General features: G+C 40.3%; 1 protein-coding gene across 4 annotated transcripts in view; it reads left to right on the top strand.

Moving 5' to 3' along the window:
* The first annotated feature begins 2,458 nt into the window (after positions 1 to 2,458).
* The window catches only part of cngb1a (cyclic nucleotide gated channel subunit beta 1a), a 39,521-nt gene continuing 20,296 nt past the window's right edge, over positions 2,459 to 21,683 (top strand). For 2 of the 4 annotated variants that reach the window (XM_019361460.2, XM_019361455.2), the window contains exons 1-20: positions 2,461 to 3,488; positions 5,749 to 5,875; positions 6,425 to 6,464; positions 6,563 to 6,614; positions 7,646 to 7,748; positions 9,810 to 9,829; positions 9,948 to 9,962; positions 10,264 to 10,363; positions 10,882 to 10,906; positions 10,991 to 11,063; positions 11,425 to 11,537; positions 12,330 to 12,387; positions 12,745 to 12,774; positions 13,072 to 13,132; positions 13,231 to 13,258; positions 15,712 to 15,854; positions 16,816 to 16,913; positions 17,061 to 17,198; positions 17,388 to 17,429; positions 20,663 to 20,782. In XM_019361460.2, the coding sequence (XP_019217005.1) occupies positions 5,750 to 5,875; positions 6,425 to 6,464; positions 6,563 to 6,614; positions 7,646 to 7,748; positions 9,810 to 9,829; positions 9,948 to 9,962; positions 10,264 to 10,363; positions 10,882 to 10,906; positions 10,991 to 11,063; positions 11,425 to 11,537; positions 12,330 to 12,387; positions 12,745 to 12,774; positions 13,072 to 13,132; positions 13,231 to 13,258; positions 15,712 to 15,854; positions 16,816 to 16,913; positions 17,061 to 17,198; positions 17,388 to 17,429; positions 20,663 to 20,782 (1,385 nt within the window). In that variant the 5' untranslated portion in view covers positions 2,461 to 3,488; position 5,749. Of the gene's footprint in view, positions 3,489 to 5,748; positions 5,876 to 6,424; positions 6,465 to 6,562; positions 6,615 to 7,645; positions 7,749 to 9,809; positions 9,830 to 9,947; positions 9,963 to 10,263; positions 10,364 to 10,881; positions 10,907 to 10,990; positions 11,064 to 11,424; positions 11,538 to 12,329; positions 12,388 to 12,744; positions 12,775 to 13,071; positions 13,133 to 13,230; positions 13,259 to 15,711; positions 15,855 to 16,815; positions 16,914 to 17,060; positions 17,199 to 17,387; positions 17,430 to 20,662; positions 20,783 to 21,683 lie in introns of all 4 variants that reach the window. The other 2 variants (XM_019361464.2, XM_019361468.2) reach the window with 2 other exon arrangements.

Raw genomic sequence — 21,683 nt, 5'->3', positions numbered from 1 at the left:
AAAAGGGAGTTTTTCCTTCCCACTGTCGCCAAAGTGCTTGCTCACAGGGGGTCATATGATTGTTGGGTTTTTCTCTGTATGTATTATTGTAGGGTCTACCTTACAGTATAAAGCACCTTGAGGAGACTGATGTTGTGATTTGGCGCTGTGTAAATAAAATTGAATTGAATTGAAATTGAAAATATCTGATGCAGGAGTGCAGACAAAATAAAAGGAATTATTGTTGAGAAATTACATTTTTATCCCTCAGAGTCTCAAATCTAATTGGACAAACTAACATCATTTTTTTTGCCCTGCATTTCTTTCCTTTGAGAAATTCTTGGGTTGTTTTTGCAGTTTTCTTTGGGTCACTGTCAGTTTGCATATGAAGCTCTGTCTGATCATCTTTGCAGCATTTGTCTGAGTCTGAGCAGAGACTACAGCCTCGTGGACTTCACAGCTCTTCAGTGACCCACTTCCACTGCAGCCATACACGCTCATGCCATAACAGTACCTCCACCATGTTAGACACATGATATGGATGCTTCTAGATCATGAGGTGTTTCTCTCCTTCTGTGTACTTTTCTCTTCTCATCATCCTGGTAAAAGTTCATCTTGGTTTCCTCCAACAAACAAATGGGGTTTTTTTCAGAGCTGTCTCGGATTTTTTCGACTTCCTGTTCTTGAGTGTAATCAGTGGCTTGCACCTTGTAAACTCTTGATTGTAGACTTTGATAATGACACTACAGTAAAACCTGAAAAAGAAGCTAAAGTTTTATCTTCCTTTTTATCCACTTCTCTTTTATAAAAAGCATTTATGTGAGAAAAGTTAATAAAAGAGAAAACAAACACAAAGAACTGCCTGCAGAGAGCTTCATGCTGTAAGGAGTTTCACAGTCTGTGGTCGATCCTTTTAGTTTATCCCATTCTGTTGAAATCTGTATGGCTTGTAATTTAGTGCACAGCACAGGCAGAAAAAACACCGACAGGTTAACCTGCACCGTGATGACACCATCCTCGGCTTTCTCCATAGCTGCTGGATAAAATCCAGACTCATAGCCATGAGTCAGTGCTCGATTGGGAAACCCTGGGATGATTTACTGAACCACCCTGATGATCCTGACAATGTTGTTGGGATGTGACAAGTCAGATAAGAAAAAGATATCCTGGGAATGCTGGACTGGATTCATGGTACAGGGTTTGGCTTCTGTGTATTGGGGCTATAAAAACGAGGTGTGCAGTATGGGGTCATGAGTGAGATTAGCTTCTCTGAATAAGTTGTGCAGAAGATTTCTTTCTTTAAAGGTTTCATACGGCTGCATGTGTTTTATCTACAGTAATCTGTGCTGGTGTAAAACTCCCTTTTTTGGCTGCAGCTATATTTTGTTTGGGTAAACAACGTCTCTGACTATTACTTGTTCTAGAAAAATGTAAATATGTGATTCCTCCTTTGAAAGCTGTTCTGTAAAAGTGAAGAGGCCTGATGAAGGGTGTTTTCTTGCTGGGAGGTGAGGAGGTTTACACAGTGGTGTAATCCAGAGGAATGCGAGCTGAGTTCAAGCTGCCCTCGAAGGGACGAGCTGAACTCTGAGGGGCAGAAAAAGAAAATAAGGACTGTCTGTGTGGCTCTGATAACACAATCAGAAACTCAATGTCGTCAGAGATATGAGAGCTGAGAAACGAGAGCCAGGTCTGCTCTGTGTGTGAAACTGAGGGCGACGCAGATCATCCACAAGAGGGCAGCAAAGGCCCAGTTCACCCGAGTCCACTGCAGAGCATAAAGGCTCATTGTGTGACTGTTATTACACTTCATGACACAACACAAAGAAAAATGAAGCAAACGGGATGAAATTTTTATGATGCAGCAGAACTGAAGGTCAAACATCTGCAGGGTGCAGGAAAGGAGACAAGGGAAGGACAGAAGAGAAGATTACATTAAAAACAGAATGGAGACTGGAAAAGCAAAAGAAGCAGCGAAGGAGGAAGGAAGGAAGGAGAGAAAAATGTCCGACCCTTATTTAAGGTGCTCTCTGAGATGGCGCTCAGGTATCTGCAGTGCCTCATCCGATCCTCTGTTTTGCTGACACTGGACTTAACCTCGTTAGCAGCTAATCCTCAGGGCCACATTAACAGCTTTAACATGGAGTTGCCACAGTGTGCTGCAGCCCAGAGCTGTAAACAAGCTCCAGAACCAAAACCAGGCCCTTACCAAACCACCTTTATCCAAACCAGAGACAAAAAAAGGCTGTGAAACGTCCATGGCTCTGAGAACAAATGAGGCCTCCGAGCTGTGGAATCAAACCTGGAAATAAGAGTTATTAACAGCTTTAATACAACAAGTCAGCGACAGTGATGGTACTGAACTCGACGTGTTAGTCACCATTAGACCCAGAAGCTTTTTCCCTGACGTAGATTCAGTCATATGCACCAGGTGGAATTTTAATAACAGAGAAATAAATCATTAAAAACAGAACCTAAAAAGATTCTTTTAAGAAAGCTTTTTAATTTTCTGCCCCTTGTCTGTTCTTTGCCCAAAACACCTCAACTAGGAGTCATTCAGGACGTGTCCCAGTCAGATGGTCAAGCCAGCTTTCGATATAGAGGAGTAGCAGGTCTGCCCCTCCTCAGCCCTCTAAGCCCAGAGGAAGCTTTACGCTCAGCTTCACCACTACAGACCAGTACAATCTGTCAGTGTCACACTGGTATTTCCCCTTACTCAAGAAGAAGACTGTGAGAAACCTGAAGTCCACTGCTTGAGTCAGCGAAGTCTCCAATTCCTCCAATTCTACAATTCTCATCCCCAGTCCAATCAACACCTTGGGCGCTTTGTTGCTCTGTGACTCCTCCTTTGAAAGCTGTTCTGTAAAAGTGAAGAGGCCTGATGAAGGGTGTTTTCTTGCTGGGAGGTGAGGAGGTTCACATCCAGAGGAATGCGAGCTGAGTTCAAGCTGCCCTCGAAGGGACGAGCTGAACTCTGAGGGGCAGAAAAAGAAAATAAGGACTGTCTGTGTGGCGCTGATAACACAATCAGAAACTCAATGTCGTCAGAGATATGAGAGCTGAGAAACGAGAGCCAGGTCTGCTCCGTGTGTGAAACTGAGGGCGACGCAGATCGCAAAGAGTGACTGACTGGGGGGGTGGGCTGTTGCCATTTGCACAGAGGGGATGTTCTTGGTCGGGGATAATGTTTATGTCGATGGTACCCAAGGTTTCCCATCGGAAGATTGTTTTTTTTGGTTAGTTATTTGGTGTCCGATTGCTGGATAGATCTAAACTTTACTGAGAAACCATTGTGGTTTGGTTTGAGGACTGTGGTTCCCTTCATGGTTCAGTTTCTGAAAGTGTAACCTGATTCCATGTCTCGCCCCGCTCTGCCTTTCATCGGCTTAGTAATCTTGTTAGCAGAGTTCCTACGTAATCCTCCCACAGTGTTCAGATCCCTGCAGGTCTATACGGCTTCTTCCCCGCAGCTCTGTGGGATGCTGCTGGACCCCAACTGAGCAACTCAGGTAAGACAAGAGACGCCCAACATGTTGACCACTGACACCTCCATGGATGCTGCGTAGCTTTGAAAACAATGAAATAAAGTAGATTAGTTGCCGTGTTTCGCTTACAGTTCAGGTGCATGCCCTGGTTTCGAATGGTAGTACCTGGTGATTTTTACTGTTTAAATTTGTTTATAGTTATAGATCAATTTGATCTTCCTGAACCAACGAATCAGGGCATATTTAAGTAACTTTGAGCACATGAAGTCAAAATGGTTTAAAACTGTGATCTAAGTCATGTCTGCTGTAAACTCACCAGAGGTGGTCTTCTGTGAGTTTTTCTTTACCTGAACTGAAGGTAGGGGGTGTTGGTGACTCCGAAATCCTTTGAGAGCAATTTGTAATTTGGGATGACAGAGTTAAAACTGACTGAACACAAATAACGAGCTGCAGTGTGTGGAAACAAAAATCCAATCTTTTAGTAAAAAGTGGCACTACAATAATTTTAAAATACAAAAATTCAGCCTATATTAAAACTATACTTATGTGAAAGTATTAATTAACCCAAAATATAAAGTGCAAAAGTAAAAATATAATTTATGCATCAATTCAATGTGTAGGTGTTCTGTTTTTAAATATTACACTCCTGAAATATAATAATGTCTTTTTATATGGTTAGTTGGATAAGTTTATAGTTTTCTGTGTAACGCATCATTAATTACATAAATATACGTCTTTAAACCTGCTTTAGCTGTCAGATAGGGAGTGTAGTTTACGGCAATAAAAGGCAGAATATTTACCTCATAAATAAAGAGGTGATGATGCATAAAGAAGCATAAAATTAAAGTAACTTAAAAAATATACTTAGTTACTTTACTGGTGTAAACCATGGTCCAGATTCATTTTGATAATTCTGGTTTGACCTGAGGGTTCGATCAGTTAGGAAGCTCTTTTTTGGCAGTTATCTGAAAGTCTAAAAAGAACAACCAGTCAATTCGAAAAGCTCCACTGCTTTCCTAAACCAGCTGATTCGCTCACCTGGTGAAAGAGCCAACTAGCTTTGCAGCTATTTTATAAACGAAAACAAAAAGCGAGAGAGCCAAAGACACCATGAAGTCACAGACAGATGAATCCTTGAGTTTTACTTTTTAAAGCTAGACTTGCTTATATTTAAAAAAACATGGTAAGTCTGTGATGTTATCTGCTAATACAACCTGGCTTGATTAGCTTTGCAACGGAAATCAAGATGCTAATTGTAGCATATGAAACCAGGCTAGCTAACCTAGCTAAATATATTAAAACTAAATATAAATATAAAAAAAAATAAACAGCTGATTCTTTAGTGTGACTTAGTGCAACTAAACACAGAAAAAGACATTTTTAGTTGACCAACCTTTAAAATCCAGAAAAACAAAGACACTTCAGACTTTCAGATGAGTTCATTATTTCAATGCACACGGCAAACTTTCACATTGCTGCGCCTTAATCCTGATGCCAGGTCGTCAGGAGTCAGTTGGTGGTTTTTGTGGGACAGCCCTAAAATGGTAACATCTGTACCCTAAAAACACATTGCATAATGCTAACGTTGCATTTTATCACAAAATCATGCAGCTTTACCAGCTAACGCGTCAACTTTGTTCTGTGGTTGAAAACAAGCCACACAGAGACTTTCTAATAACCTAAACACAATATATTTCAGTGTTAAATTTATGGTAATGTTGTTGTATTTCACTATCAAATTTAGTGTTTTAGAATATAAATATAACATGTTCACATTTTTCCATGTTGGCTTTCCTTTTTTAGAACCGGAAACATTTAGATAAGAGAACATTTTCCCAGCTTGCTAATTTTTGATGGGTTTTAATGAAACAGACACTTACTAACAAATTAGTTGGCTTTACAACTGGCTATTTGGCACATACCCCAATTAGAAAGTGAAAGTGCCAAACTGGAGACCAGTTTAAATGAATGTATGGGTGCAGTGAAGAGCCGTTTGTGCTGCCAGGCCTCCTGTGGAGGATTAGGGTCAGCATCGGTCTGATCTAATTCAGACTGACACTCAGCCAGACATGATCTAAACGCCATTAAGTGCAGCGGGAAGCGGGTCAGTTGTAAACTTAGCAGAGATACAGCTAATTATGTTTGGTTTCCATGTGTCCTCATATCCACAGGCGTTTCCGTAGTGATTGTAAACACAGAGCCTGCCCTGACGGGAAGAAGACGATAATATTTAGAAATAGGTTCACACTGTAATGGCTGACAGTGTCTGTTCTTCTTCTTTGAGGATGTTGAGCTGGGTGGTCAAAGTTGTTCCCCAGCCGCCTGAGCCCAAAAAACCAGAAGAACAGAAGGATGCTGCCCCGCCCCCTGCTCCTGCCCCGCCCCCTGCAGCTGCTCCGCCTCCAGTTGCTGTAAGCTTTGCCCAACTAAAAAATGTTTTATTGTGTCATGTTTACGGAGCATTGTGAGGCAGAATGGGTATGCATCTTAAAATTTCATCTTACTGAGTATCTCAGAATTCTGCCTTAATAACTCAAATTTTTGTGCTGTTTTGGAAACCACAAGTCTGTGTGGTATCAACGAGACTTTAACAAAAACACATGTTATTAACAATGTCACAGAAAGGATCTGCTCTACCCATAATATTAAACTGAAACAACAATGTTGGTGATTGACGGAGGTTACCGTTACTATGGAAATGTTGAAACCCGTCAGTTGATTTGTGAATGTGAAACTTTAATCAATCATATCATCAAAATCAAATATTGTTTTTTATAATCTTGATTCAGCTTGGAGCTATGGACTATCATGATTCTGTAAACTATGGTGTTGAAGTGTCTGTGCTAAATATCCATCATGATACTAATAATTTTATCCAGAAACAGTATTTGCACTGTTACTTTTTATGCATTATTTTAGTTAGATATATATGAGATGACTTTCTTTTGTGTGTTAAACAGGAGAAGAAAGTGAAGTTTCAAGATGAAGTCAAAAGTGAAAGTAAGATCATTCACATGCAAATCATTTAACTGTGTGCAGCTCAGTCGGCATCTTTGTTTTTTTTAAATATTAAACATATATCAATGTTTGACTGACAGCACCAAAAGCTGAAAAACCAATGCAGGAACCTCAGACAGGAGCGGAGAATGGGTAAGTTATAAGCTACAAATATACCACACAAGACACAATGTTTAAACTTAAACACAATGTTGAACCTAAACTATACAAAAGGAGCCAGCAGTGCAGCTCATATTTTCCACCTTATTTCCTGAAACCTTTCCTCCTGGTTCCATAAAAATGAGTTGTTATTTATACGCAAGTTACAGCTGTATTTCCAAGAAATCCCTACACACATTGGTTTTATTTATAAGGAAAAATATTTTTCAAAATGAGATTTGTTTGGAAAAGTACACATTAACAGTATTATAACAAACATTATAGTACAACTGATGAATATACAACTCGGAGCTCCCAGTTCAAGCTATGGCTGATAGCTACATTAGCCTAAACTGCTGCTAAATTAGCTGAAATCTAATGCTAATCTAGTGCTTCAAAGATAACTGAAAAACTGATTTCCCTCTGAATTTTCTTAATATTTCTATAGAAAAAATACCTGGATATTTATGACATTTTATAAAATGTTTTTTTTAATTGTTTTTATTTTTATTATTATTTTTCAGTAAAAACCTAACTTAAAGGTTTTATTCATCCTAAAACCTAATATTATACCGATTTACTAATTAGTACTAAAAGCTCTAAAATTCCTGTTTCATTCAGCTGTCAGACTTTATTAAGAGTTACCGTATTTTTCGCACTATAAGGATTTTTAATTTTCTCAAAAATCGACAGTGTGTCTTATAATCCCGTGCATGAATTCTGGTTATGCTTACTGACCTCGAACAGTTTTTATGTGGTACACAGCGCTCACAAATCTGTTAAAGAAATGTTTTAGTACGACTTTGGTAAGGGAAGTAACCAGGGACATTTTCCGTTTACACACTAAAGATTAAATATCTCTTTATGTTTTTCAGCCTTTAAACAAGCTGCATAGTTTCAGTAGCATTTTTGATTTTGAGCCCTGATTATATTTCAGTTCAGTGTTACTTTAGGAGGGAAAAAAATCTTTGCTTTGTTACCTGAGAATGAATAAAAAGCCTGATTTTAAACGTTTACATCCTCAGCCCGACAGCTGGGTCTCAGAGCGGCATGTTGACGTGGATCAGCGGCGCGTTGCCTCAACCTGCAGTCTCACCGAAAATGAGCCGAGCAAACTCCACTGCCAAGGTGAGGTCCTGATAACGACCCCGGGATCTGACGCAGAGTCAGACTCAAGCTACATTTTTCGAAAAAAGAAGTCTGTTAGGTTTTCGTACACACCAGATGAAATCTCTGTTGGTTTACAAGGTGGTGATTTTAGCCCTTAGTCAGTTTATCAGATTTATTAATCCCCAAATAACATAAAATTGATCGCAGCTTACCCACACAGCCTCTAGTCACAAACACTGTTGCATGTCAAGGCAGAGATCGACAACAATGAGGTCAATAAATAAATAAATACATTAAAAGTAAGATAAAAACTAGAATACAAGGAGAAATGTCTAAAAATCATCAACCACATAATCATTTTCTTTGTTATTGACACATTTAAGTCCACATAGTTATCATCACACCACTTCACAAATTCAGGTAAAACAAGATCACAGTGCTATCAGATAACGTCACTATAAGTCTGTTCTCATAAGACGTCCTGCAGATGTCGGTGTACATAATAAAAAGAAGATGTGCCAGAACAAAGCCCTGAGGTGAACCAGAGCTTGACAAGATCCCACTGGACATTTGTTCGTTAACGAGGACCTCGACAGTCTCTCGCTCTCGCACAAATATGAGGCTGCATCTTGTTAAAAGCAGAGGAGAAATCAGCAAACAGAAGTCTTGCGTGAGAACTGGGTTTTCGAGGTGCATACAGACCGTGTTTAATATAAAGAGTTTAATGTCATCCACACTTTTACTTGGCTGATAAGCGAAATGCAAAGGATCAAGTTAACCATTAATGGAGGACATAATGATACTTTTTAAAATCTTTTCATGGATTTTCATCACTAGTGGTGTAAGTGCAACTGGTCTAAAATAACTAGTTAACGGACTGTTAACAACTCGATGTCAGGAGTAGAGATCTTCTCACGAACCACAACAGTGGTACAGTTACCTTTTGTTGACATAGAAGCACACGCCTCCTCCCCGTCTCTTGTTGGTCGTCTCAACTGAACGAAGCTCTACCCTGTCCGTTTCAGGTCTTCATCCCGATCCAAATGACTGATTCTGTACGTTGGACAAGAGGATTGTAATTAAAACAACGTAATTACTGTTAATTACTGACGTGGTAGCTAAATTTCAGTAGGTGTGAAATCTCAGTTGTATTGTTTCTCTAGACTCAGCTGTAAGTTTGAATTGGTTGGATTGTTCAAGAAGGAGTCAGGATCCAGAAACTACGGGAAAATGTCGGCACCCAGAGTGATGGCAGTGTTTCACTTAGAGCAGAAAGGTCTTTTTCACTCACACTAATTTGTCTGCATATTTGTGTCCTTGCATCAACTATATATGTAATCATGCCACTAAAACATTTGACTGTGTGTTTGTTTTGATCGCACCACCATACATTCATAGATGTATTACAGTTTTTCTGTTAAAATACACTTTGGTCCACATGGGAGAAAATAAAACAGGGGGACTTCAGAAGGGTGGATGACCTGACGCGTACACTGGTGTTTTGTTTTGACTGATGATACTGAAACAAAACCAGCAGCTAAAAAATTTAATGATTTATTATTCAACAAATCAAATACTGAGTATTGTGATGATTTGAGCTGCCTGTGCTGTGAACCTTCCAGAACATTAACTGTTCCTTTTTTAATAATAGGAGTCACGAAAAGACAAAAAATAAACAGAAGCAGAGACACAAAGAGACCACTTACAGTCAGAAACTGATCTCTTTGCCCGTTTCTTCTGCTGACTTATATTCTCCAGGCATGATCGACTCTTCTAGTGTCCAGTCCTGACCTGACCCTGAATGCTCACTGTCTTTATAATTGGCTAACAATCTCACCTTAACAGTTTCCCAGGATTATACCTGTAGTCCTTCCTGAAAGCTTCATCTTAACCCCATACCTGCTCGGCGCCAGTTTGAGAAGTTAGTTTGTGATTCAGAAAACGGTGATGTTTTTATGAGTCTCGGTCTGATTGATTTGAACATCTGCTGCAGCTGGATCTAGCAGCTCTTTCAGGTCCAGCTCTTTTATTGTTCTGATAGTGTTTCCTTCTCTTTTCTCTCATCCTGCCTACTCACAGGAGGAAGTTGAACCAGCCAGGTAAACACCTGTGTGTGAAACAGTTCTGTGTTCAGTCTCGTGATATTTGTGTAGAAGCCGGGAACGTCAGAACCTGTTAGACTGAAAGTAATGGACTTTGTACTTTCTGCCCTGACAGTAAACCCGAAGACGAGTGAGTAACCACCATAATAAAAACTAAATACTGATCTGATTCATAAGCCGATCAGCAGGCATATTGCCAAATAGTGAACAGCTTTAAAAGCCTATCAATGAGCAGAATGCCAAATAGTGAGCAGCTTATCAACAGGCTGGATGCCAGAGATCGAGATTCTTTACGAAAAGCACCAATAGATGAGAGGCCAGATAGCGAGCTGCTGTTTAATCCTTCATTAAGCTTCGCTGGATCTTACGCAGCGCCCTCTAGTGTCCTGTAAAATCCCACTCACAGTTATTAATGCATGTTTCTTCCTTAGAAAAGGGATGATTGCTTGGATATCTCAGGGTTTGGAGAAAGTCGTTCCTCAGCCTGAGTTGAAGAGCAAAGAGCCGCCTGCAGCTGAGCAGCCAGCAGAGGTACGCCAGCACTGACTGATGGACTCCAGCAGCTTCATCGGAAAGCTGGATCTGTTCATATCTCGGCCAAGTTACTCCTGGCCAGTCCTTAATTGCACCTAAGCATTTTATTTTGAAGGTCTCACTGTTGTTGTAAATAGTGTTTGTTTTAAGTATCTGACCAAACCCAGCCATTGACCGTCAGCTAAACTTATTAAAGTTAATTTACAGCTCTGATTTCAGTTTTATTTTAAACAAAACACATCTGACTCTGGAGTGTTTAGTTCATTATTAGTTCTTTTTAAAAAAACATGTGCTAAAGTCCAACATCCACTACAATCATTTAAAGAATTCCTGAACAGAGCGTGAAGCCGTGGAAAGCCAAGAAAACCCCAAGTGTGTGGAAAGCTCAAAGTAATCTTAAACATTGAAAAATCATTGATTACAGATCAAGGTCTGCAGTGTTTCCTTCTCCATGACTACATTTTTAGCTTTTACCAAAATTTTCCTGCCTTGGTCACATGTTTGTTTCTCCTCAGGTCCGTCAGGCAGCACCTGCTCCAGGTGAGAACAGACCTGAATATGTTTGCAGACACAGGTTGGATTTTAGCTGCTGCTCAGTCAATCATCAGTTTCCTTGTATTTCAGCTGCAGAGCCTCCGGTTACTGTGGTGGAGGTGAAACCGGACCGAGACGACAAAACTGAAAACAAGCCACCGAGGTCAGCGTCCTGTTTTACAACATTATCTTTCATTCATAATTTACCATCAGAGAAAAGAAATGTCTTACACCAGAACAGCAACAGCAACGTCTGTCCTTAAATAAGCTGCTTAATTTGCTTAGAAGCACGTCTGTGTTTTATTAAGACGCAGGGGCGGACAGGACTATTTATACATTAGATGTTAGAGGTGAGCAATGGGTGGGGAAATGAGACTCAGGTGAAGATAATTAAGCAAAACAAGAAGTAAAACTTGAGATAGAGGAGAAAATGAGACAAACAAGACAAAGAAACAAAACTCAGCCATCTCACAGGAACCAACTGTTCGTGCGATATTTCAATCTGCCTGTATTCCTACTCACAGCATGATAGACTGGATCAAACACGGCATCGAGAAGGTGGTTCCTCAGCCAGAGATCCATGTTCGCTCAAAAACAGAAGGAAACGAGAAAGCTGAAGCTCCAGCTCCAGCTAAAGGTATCTTTACTTCTTATTCAGCCACAAATCCTCATCATAGACCTATTTAACTCAGAGAGATGGTCTTTCATGTTGTGGTGGTAAATGTTTGATTTGAGCCGCTTTGCTTGGTTCAGCTCAACTGAAGCATCGGGAATATATATTCTTTCCAAAACAAACATTTGGACATTTAATCACCATTGACTGGCTGTGCTTTGGTGACATTTAGTACTGGTTGAAAAATAGCTCCAAAAGAAAAGGTTGTGCCAGTGTTGGTGATGTTATATACTTTTTGAAGGTTCCCTGGACTAACCTGGTGGACTTTCAAACAAATCAAAGGTTGTGTTTAAAATTTAATATAACCCTTTTGTCAGTTAGAAGGAAATATACGAATGGACTTTATTTGTTGCAAGAGACAGCATCATGTCTGCCGGGATTGTTGGAGTTCCCTCAAAAGTTATAGACCAACACAGAGGTCAGCATAGTAGTAGATAACCTTCACAAAAACCAATAAAATCATTTTACTGCAGGCTTTTTTGAGCATTTTTTTGAAATACATGTTTCGATATTATTCAGCAAGATAATCTTTACGAACTGATGACAGTTTTCTGATTTTTCAATATAAATGCAGTTGCTAACAGCAGCTTAAGCTAACACTAACGTCCTCTCATCACATTAAACGTCCAACATCTTTAATTCTATTTAGCCTCTTTCTGCCAGATGCCTTTTCTTGGACATGTAAAACTTTAGGATTCAGTGGTGCTGTTTCGTAAAATTATGCTAATCTGATTTGTTCCTCCCCCTTTTAAACAGCTGAAGCTCCGCCTCCAGCTCCTCCACCTGTCCCCAAACCAGCCCCAGAGACCGAGAAGTGAGTCAAACCTTTGTCACTGTATGGTATCCTGTTTTAGAATCTTTAAATGGGAATCAGGCCCTGTGGAATTATCTATTTTACTCTAAATTGGACTATAATTTACAAAATGAACATCATGTTTGATTCAGTAAGATTTAAAACTAGTGACTGAGACCATAAACTCACCAGGAAGGTGTTACTTAGCTCAGCGATCAGGTGAGCAGGAAGTACATTTTCTCACAGCCTTCTATAAAATCATACCAGAGGAGTCGCTCTCTGCTGGTCATTAGGAAGAATGCAGGTTCAAGGCAGCTTTGCAGCGGCTTGATTTTTCAAACGTGGAAGCTCAGGTCTCTTCTACTTTTGTCCTCACAGGTCCACTAAGGAAGCAGAGGAGCCACCAAAGTAGGTGGAAACATGTTTATGTTGAAATAGCATAGCATTCTGTCCTTGTTAGCAGGGAAGCTAGCGTTAGCTAAGTCCAGACAGAAGAAAAGCAGTTCAGGGTCAGGTTTGGTCCTGAAAACCAAACAAACCATCCCTCCGTGACTCAATGGAGATGTTGACCGTAGTTTTCCTAAAAGTTACCTAACGCACACTGAAATGCATCATGTGACATTGGTGCTTGTGGTGTGCGTTAATCCTGCTTTAAGGCGCATTGTGTGATTGATTCGATCTAAAGTCTTCTTGTTGTTCTTCCAGCATGATGGGCTGGATCGTCAATGGGATTGGTCGCATGTTGCCTCAGCCCGTGCAGAAGTCGGTGAGTTGCTGCCATACGTCGCTCAGCTTTCGCAAACATGCCATAAAACCCCAGTTAGGTCAGGTGACCTGAAGATGTCATCTGTTTCCTTCATACAGGATGCAGGAAATGACGAGGTGCAGACCAGTAAGTACAACAACAAACCAACATCAGAGTCGCATCACACTCAGTTGTGAGTTTATTAGTGGCTAATTCTACGACGAGCAGCTTGGACAGAAAATACTGAGATACAGATAATTTGCATCCACCCATCCCAAAGGGAACAATATGACAGGAAACACAGCTCGATGAGGCCGATATAAGTGCAGGTGAAAAGGAGACTTTTTATATAGTGTAGCTTGTTTTGAACAGCCACCTCTCACACATGAAGATCCCCAATATAGACTTTTTGAAATTGGCTGAAAGTTGGTTATAGAAATCATGCTGAATGAAAACCTGCTTTGTCCTTACATTGTGACTCTTGGAGTGGGTGTAAAATGAATTTGGTTGGTTGGATGCCTTCATTAAATATACTAAAGTTGTATATAAAAACATCTGCTGATTTAAAGGAAGTGAGGTGGGAAATTTCTCGCATTTCATCATTACAACCAAACTTTTCGATGACAAACATCCTAAACCAAGCCACAGACTTAAGCCAATTAAAAAGTAATTTTCTTACTACATCTATTTTTTAGAAGACCCCACTTACATTACTTTGTGACACGTGCACTGGCGAATTGATTGATTGGTTAGTTGTAGGTCAGGGGTTGGTGTCAGTGATGAGGCAGACTCTAACTGGGCTGCTCTTCTCCTTCTGTTTCAGGGGGGAAAGGCGGACAGAGCCCCTTAAAATAAAAGGAGAAGGAAGAGCGGGACAGAGTCGCTCACACTGACACTGACAGCAGCAGACACTTTAACTGACTGACGGACACTCAGAGCTGTTTGCGCACAGCTACGGCAAGATTCAGTCCTGTAGTGCTCACATAGCTGCACTGCTTTCAGGTTTTGCACAGCCATCATGCGTAACTTAAACTTAGAAAAGGGGCACAATTGTATGATTTTATTCAAGGGGACTCATTCTGCTTCTGCTCCCTGTTTTAATTGTTTGACTCTAACAGAGTAGCTTTGCATGATTCAAAGTCCAAAATAATTCTTTGTCTCACACCGGGTCGTTGTTCATTCTTTGTCTAACATATTATTTTAGCCCCTCCCCCTTTCTTATGATAAGCTGCCCTTTATAAGGTGGGTGGGGTCTCCGTGTCTGAGATGACCATATTAGGGTTATTCTCACTCTATGACATCATTCAGATCAAAGAGTAGAAAAAACTGTGTGAAATTGAGTGTTCACAGATGCCTGAGCCTTTTTTTATTAGAAACTTTGCCCATGTTTAAAATGAACCTTCACCATCTGAACAGGAGATATTTGAAGGAAAATAAACAAAAAGCAGAATATGTCCCCTTCAATAAACACCAGTTATGATTAGGAAGTCTTTATTGCTATGCTCTGTTTAAAGTCCAAGCCGTTGGTGCTCCTTCATACTGGGAACTCTGGATTGCTGGTAGTCCACGTCGACTGCTTACTTGGTAAAGGGGACCAGTTGTTCTCATTTCCAGCTCTTTATTTTAATCCTGGAACTTAACCAAAGTAACTTGGCAAGATTCTCAGTTGAAAATAATTCTTCTTTATCGTATATTGTCCCTTTATGTAGTTTCCTGTGTGAAACAAGCTGCTTTAGCTCCCGTCTCTTCAAGGCACCCATTTCTAAAAGCCCACTGGCTTCTGATTGCCTGACTTATGGAAGCCTACCGAGGGGCAGCACCTTGTGTTTTTGAGCTGTACTGTCTTAAGTCATCAGCGTGCTGTTCCTGTAGCCAGTGACTTCAGCTTAGTCTTTGAAATTTTGAATACAAATAAACATAAATATGTTTATTTGTATTAAAATGATACCAGCCAGAAAGTGAGGTAAAGCACAACTGGTCCCCTTTGAAGGTTTTTGCTAAATCATTGCAGACAACTACAAAGGAAGCCTTTTGCTTAATATTTATTACAATAAAGATGTTGTTTGGAAAAATAAAGTGTCTGTTGTGTTGTTGTTATAAACCTGAAAAGGGCAATAGACCTATCAATCAACCAATCAATCAGTTATCAACTGTTCAAAAAATCTAATCGTTTCTAGCAACTTTAGCTGTTTTTAGGACTCAAAGCACATTTATTTCTAAATTCTTCAATTAAAATATTTATTTCATACATGCCAGTTGAGTAGCAGGTGCTTAAATACTTCACGATATGGACCAAAAGGAGCAGTTTGAAAATCCAGACGTTCTGATAATTAAACCCGCACATCTAAAACAAATGAAAATGCAGTTACTCAGTATGAATTACCTGAATTACCCCAAACACAGTCCATTTCTTGACTTTAACTTTTTTAAAGCAAAAGTTTCATGCTAGCCAACTGTTAGGATTACTAGATTGAAGTATGTTTCTTATTACAACCTTTTAAATGAATATTCCAGCTTTTACTGCACCTTCTTGGAGACTTCTAAACACATAAATATAGTGAAAGTCTTCAGCCCTGTACTTCCTGTCATGTGCCATTCAGTCAGTATCATACAGAAGAACACAGACCTGGTGCTGGAGGACATTGAACAGGAAGAAGTCAAGGAAACAAAGCCGGAGGTGAAGGAAGTGAAAGAAGAGCCACAACTGGAGAACAAAGAGGATGTGAAGCCATCAAAAAAGGAGGTGAGCCTGACCTGACCACATGTTTGTAACACACAGCTCTGAGCTACACCAGCATAATATACTCACTATGAATATAAGTATTTTAAATCAAATTGTAGTTCTACAGTAACTACCTGTAGTGCCACAGGTAACATGGTACTAACATGGTACTAACCCATGTGGAAGAGTGGTATGGTAGCAGCCCTGCAGTCGTAGTCCCAGAAAGGCATGACAGCACTTCAGTTACCAGTAGATGTCCTTCAGGATATCAGTATCCCAGTGCCATGGGAAAATCAACATGGTAATACCAGTGTAGGCACTGTGTCTATTTATATGGTACCATGTTTGGTATTATGGTTCCACAGTAACTACAGGGCACTCCACCATGGTAGCACCAAAGTAATGGCAGCACTTCTATTACCACTGCAGTAAAGATTGTAGATGGTGTATATACTTCTGTCCTTAAGAACAAGGGTCCAATATCCCCAGTGGCATTTGGAAGGATAAGTGTTAATACCAGTGCTGGTACTGTGGCCATCTAAATGTTACCATGGTCATTTTTGAATAAACACTTTCAATGGGAAACTGGTACTACCAGAATAAGTTATTTAGTAAGCACTCTAGGTACTACAGCACTTCAAATACCACTGTAGTACTGGTTGTACCATAGTATGTTTTGCAGAGCCAGGATACCAGTATTCCAGTACCATGGCAAACATGAAACGGCAGTAGAACTGTAAACACTGTGGTAAATAGTGTGATATATGGCAGCGGTCCCCAACCTTTTTTTGCACCATGGACCGGTTTATGTCTGCCAATGTTTTCAGAATCAGAGTCCAGTCTCGGTACCATGTGGAAGGATAAGGTAATACTAATGAAGGCCTTGTGTAAATGTTATGATGGTGCTACCAGAGTTCATTAGGTGACTGATGACTGCTCGAGTGAACTGTTGCTACGTAACTAAAATCATGGCTGGTTGCAGACTGAAGATGCAGAATTGCAGGTGGATGAGTTGAGTCCACTGATTGACAGCATCAAAAAGGAGGCTGGAGAGGCAGTCCTAGCTCACATGGAGGAAAGGTTAGCCTCAGTCTTTTGTCTCATATGTGCAATAAGGATGATGATGTCTCTTGGGCGTTCTTGGGGAGCAATTTTAGCAAGATGTCTTTGTTATTTAAGTGTCACATAATTTCTTCCATGCATGACTATTGATTGATCTTGTTAAAGGCTGCAGCAGGAGCGTCTGGAGGCGGCTCGTGTGGCCGAGGAGATGGCCAGGAAGGCAGCAGAGGAGGCAGTCCGCCAGCTCGAGGTGGAGCATTCAGCTAAGATTGTAATAGAAACGCTACCAGAGTCCAATGAACAGTAAGTCACATCAATTCAAAACATCACACATAAGCAGCGCCATGGCAAAGTGCTCTAACCTATGAGCTTTTTGGGATTTATCAGGAAAAGATCCTTGTAGTATCGCAAACATCTGAGCAGTAGTATGGTAAACAGAAAACAGTCCAACGTGACCTGAAACCTCGAGTTGCTCCTATTTGCTTTGAACAGGCTGCCCAATATCCTGGAAGAAGAAAACGAAGATGATCCAGAGTAAGTTTCCTTTCGTGAAGCCCAAATAACAACACTGCTGTCTTACATGCTGCTGTTGTGCTCCTAGCTTAGGCTGCTGCAGCTTTTATATCACCTGAAAGTGGTGGGACAGGTGAAACAATTTTCTTATCTCAAACACAATCCACATAGCACTTTATATTTCAAGTGTTGGGTTGAACAGGGTGTTAAATAACTTACATGCTACTGCTGAACTCCTATCAGCAACATGTAAGTTTTCATGAAAAGAGACATTTCCCAGCTCTCTTTGCTGCCTTTAACAACAGGCTGGTTTCTCTCATCTTTGATTGCACTAAAATCAAAGGATGCCACATTAGCTTGTAACATTAGCTAACAATAACTAGAAAAAAATCTTTTTCATCTAATGAATGCTGTCTAGCCAAATTGAAGTTTGGGGAAATGAGGATTATCGTCAGCAGAGCATTTTATTGATGGGTGCTCTTTGATTGAAAGCTAAAGCTAATGTAAGCAAACACTAGCTTACTTGTTAGTCTTAAAGATTTGTACGCTACCTCACACACCTCACTCCCAGGGCTGTTTGTGCAGATAAATTAGGTTTTTCTAAGTTACTTTATCAAATAACATCACAAGCTATCACCATATTTCTGTAGATAGCTTACATAGCTAAGTTAGCTAGCTAGCTAACCATAGTATCCTCAAGTTACTTCTTGAAAAAATCGCTGGAGTGTAAATGCTTATTGGCTAGTTGGCTACATCTAAGTTAAAAACAACTGCTAACACTAAGTAGTACTACATGTAAAGTTATACTGTACTGACCTTAGCCAACAGTAAGTCATGTAACAACACAAAGCGAAGGTGTACAGGGAGTGCAGAATTATTAGGCAAATGAGTATTTTGTCCACATCATCCTCTTCATGCATGTTGTCTTACTCCAAGCTGTATAGGCTCGAAAGCCTACTACCAATAAAGCATATTAGGTGATGTGCATCTCTGTAATGAGAAGGGGTGTGGTCTAATGACATCAACACCCTATATCAGGTGTGCATAATTATTAGGCAACTTCCTTTCCTTTGGCAAAATGGGTCAAAAGAAGGACTTGACAGGCTCAGAAAAGTCAAAAATAGTGAGATATCTTGCAGAGGGATGCAGCAGCCTTAAAATTGCAAAGCTTCTGAAGCGTGATCATCGAACAATCAAGCGTTTCATTCAAAATAGTCAACAGGGTCGCAAGAAGCGTGTGGAAAAACCAAGGCGCAAAATAACTGCCCATGAACTGAGAAAAGTCAAGCGTGCAGCTGCCAAGATGCCACTTGCCACCAGTTTGGCCATATTTCAGAGCTGCAACATCACTGGAGTGCCCAAAAGCACAAGGTGTGCAATACTCAGAGACATGGCCAAGGTAAGAAAGGCTGAAAGACGACCACCACTGAACAAGACACACAAGCTGAAACGTCAAGACTGGGCCAAGAAATATCTCAAGACTGATTTTTCTAAGGTTTTATGGACTGATGAAATGAGAGTGAGTCTTGATGGGCCAGATGGATGGGCCCGTGGCTGGATTGGTAAAGGGCAGAGAGCTCCAGTCCCACTCAGACGCCAGCAAGGTGGAGGTGGAGTACTGGTTTGGGCTGGTATCATCAAAGATGAGCTTGTGGGGCCTTTTCGGGTTGAGGATGGAGTCAAGCTCAACTCCCAGTCCTACTGCCAGTTTCTGGAAGCCACCTTCTTCAAGCAGTGGTACAGGAAGAAGTCTGCATCCTTCAAGAAAAACATGATTTTCATGCAGGACAATGCTCCATCACACGCGTCCAAGTACTCCACAGCGTGGCTGGTAAGAAAGGGTATAAAAGAAGAAAAACTAATGACATGGCCTCCTTGTTCACCTGATCTGAACCCCATTGAGAACCTGTGGTCCATCATCAAATGTGAGATTTACAAGGAGGGAAAACAGTACACCTCTCTGAACAGTGTCTGGGTGGCTGTGGTTGCTGCTGCACGCAATGTTGATGGTGAACAGATCAAAACACTGACAGAATCCATGGATGGCAGGCTTTTGAGTGTCCTTGCAAAGAAAGGTGGCTATATTGGTCGCTGATTTGTTTTTGTTTTTGAATGTCAGAAATGTATATTTGTGAATGTGGAGATGTTATATTGGTTTCACTGGTAAAAATAAATAATTGAAATGGGTATATATTTGTTTTTTGTTAAGTTGCCTAATAATTATGCACAGTAATAGTCACCTGCACACACAGATATCCCCCTAAAATAGCTAAAACTAAAAACAAACTCAAAACTACTTCCAAAAACATTCAGCTTTGATATTGCTGAGTTTTCTGGGTTCATTGAGAACATGGTTGTTGTTCAATAATAAAATTATTCCTCAAAAATACAACTTGCCTAATAATTCTGCACTCCCTGTATAGTTCCAAGTACACTTTGCTATCATCATTCAGTATACACACATGCATCAATGTCACTGTACAGGACATACAGGTCATACAGTATGTAGAAAGATAACAGTGCAGAACATCTTTTGTGTATATCGCATTCATTTTGTATCTCATGCTAGCTCATGGATTGAAAGCTACAGACCCCTGATGTCGGTTTATACACCACAAGTGTCATTCATAACAGCTGTTTTTATGTCACGCCATCTGTAACATCCATCCCTGAACACTGACCTTCCACATCAGTCAGGTTCCTCAAACCAGTCGACTGGTCATTAAATGTAAAAAAAAATAAAACCTCGAAAAATTAGACTTCCATATGTTGTAATTATGAGAGCATATAAAATAATTAGAAGAACATGAAATCGTAAAAATACTATACATTCAGGTCCCATTCAAAGAACAGGCTGTTGGAATAGGAAGCATTATTGATGGATTCAGCCTGTTTTTCTTTAAATTGATAGAAAATTGATTTGAGATCGTTGCTGTCGCTCTGTGCAACTTGTTTCTGTTCTTGTAGAGTTATGAAATATTTTGTCAACATTTTCAACATGAGGCCTCCAAAGGTTTGCTGTGTGCATATGCATGTGTCCATGGATAACATTAGTGTAGTTTGTGGACAGTTTCTGCTGGTAAAGCTTTAGCCTCTTTAGTTTAACAGCAGGCTTCATGTTCACCTTCGCTGCTCTCTGCTTAGCTCTGTCGCTACCGCCTTTAGCTTCAGAATGGTTGAAAGATGAGCTCAGCTGTCTCAAGTGTCTGATCAGGACTCTTCATCTTATTTAAAATTTGCTGCACGCTGTTCAGGTTACAAAACCTGCAGGAGGACAGTGAAGACAGCACAGAGAATCAGAGTCCCGAGGAAAATAAAGTGACAGAGGAAGATACAATGAAGACCACTGTTGAGGAAGAGACTAAATCTGATCAGTAAGTTTGGTCATAGAATTTGGTCTGCTTGTAGAGTAAGAAACTAAAAGATACACGAATAGTTTGCACATATTTCCTGCACACAAGCGTGCACTAAGAGGCTGACGTACCTGGTGGCATTATCAGATTTATGAAGCTTTAAACTTTTTACGGCTTTTTAGAGCAAACTGAAGTCCTGCCCTGTTCCTCACTGGTATCTCTTCTTTTTAACAGAAGGTGTTTGCTCGAACTTGACTCGCTCCACTAGGAGCTGAAATCAGTTTTGTCACTTGGAGAATATCCTGATGGATAAAACCAGAGGGCCCCGCAGTCAGTTCTCCCATAGCTTCTTCCTCAAACTTGGTTCACAGCTCGTTTACTTTTCCATAACACAAATGTTGCCTGGCTACTAAAGAGTCCAGTGTATTTGCAGGAGTTGGTTGGCTATTTCACTACCAGGTTTTATTTGGCTCCTTTCTAGCTCCAATGAATAAGCCCTCCTAAAGAGGACTGGTTATTTCAAATCTTCAAGTAGTCATTCGGTTGTTAAACTAAAGCTTTAAGCGCCTTGAGGCAACTGTTGTTGTGATTTGGTGCTATAGAAATAAAATTGAATTGAATTAAACTGTATACCCAAGATAAATGTTAGAGACTTTTTAAAAATTTGCCATATAGTTAAAACAAAATCCAGAACTGCCTAAGATGGGTCACTGATGACATCCAGCCTACACATTGTTTAATTTCCTACATGTGTTTTGGCCATACAGTTCTTCTGTTAACACATTTTAAATGTGTCTCATTAGTGACACCTGTACATAAATACATATTTATAAAAAGTTCAAACCCAATCTGCACCAGCGTAGCCAGCTGTCATAACAGCTCGGCCCCAAAATGCACAGCAGGCCAGGCTTTGAACAACACA

The sequence above is a fragment of the Oreochromis niloticus genome, linkage group LG1 (genome assembly GCF_001858045.2).
Source record: "Oreochromis niloticus isolate F11D_XX linkage group LG1, O_niloticus_UMD_NMBU, whole genome shotgun sequence".
Lineage (NCBI taxonomy): Eukaryota > Metazoa > Chordata > Actinopteri > Cichliformes > Cichlidae > Oreochromis > Oreochromis niloticus.
Note: the sequence above shows the minus strand (reverse complement) of the source record. Positions and strands in the feature narration are given on the sequence as shown.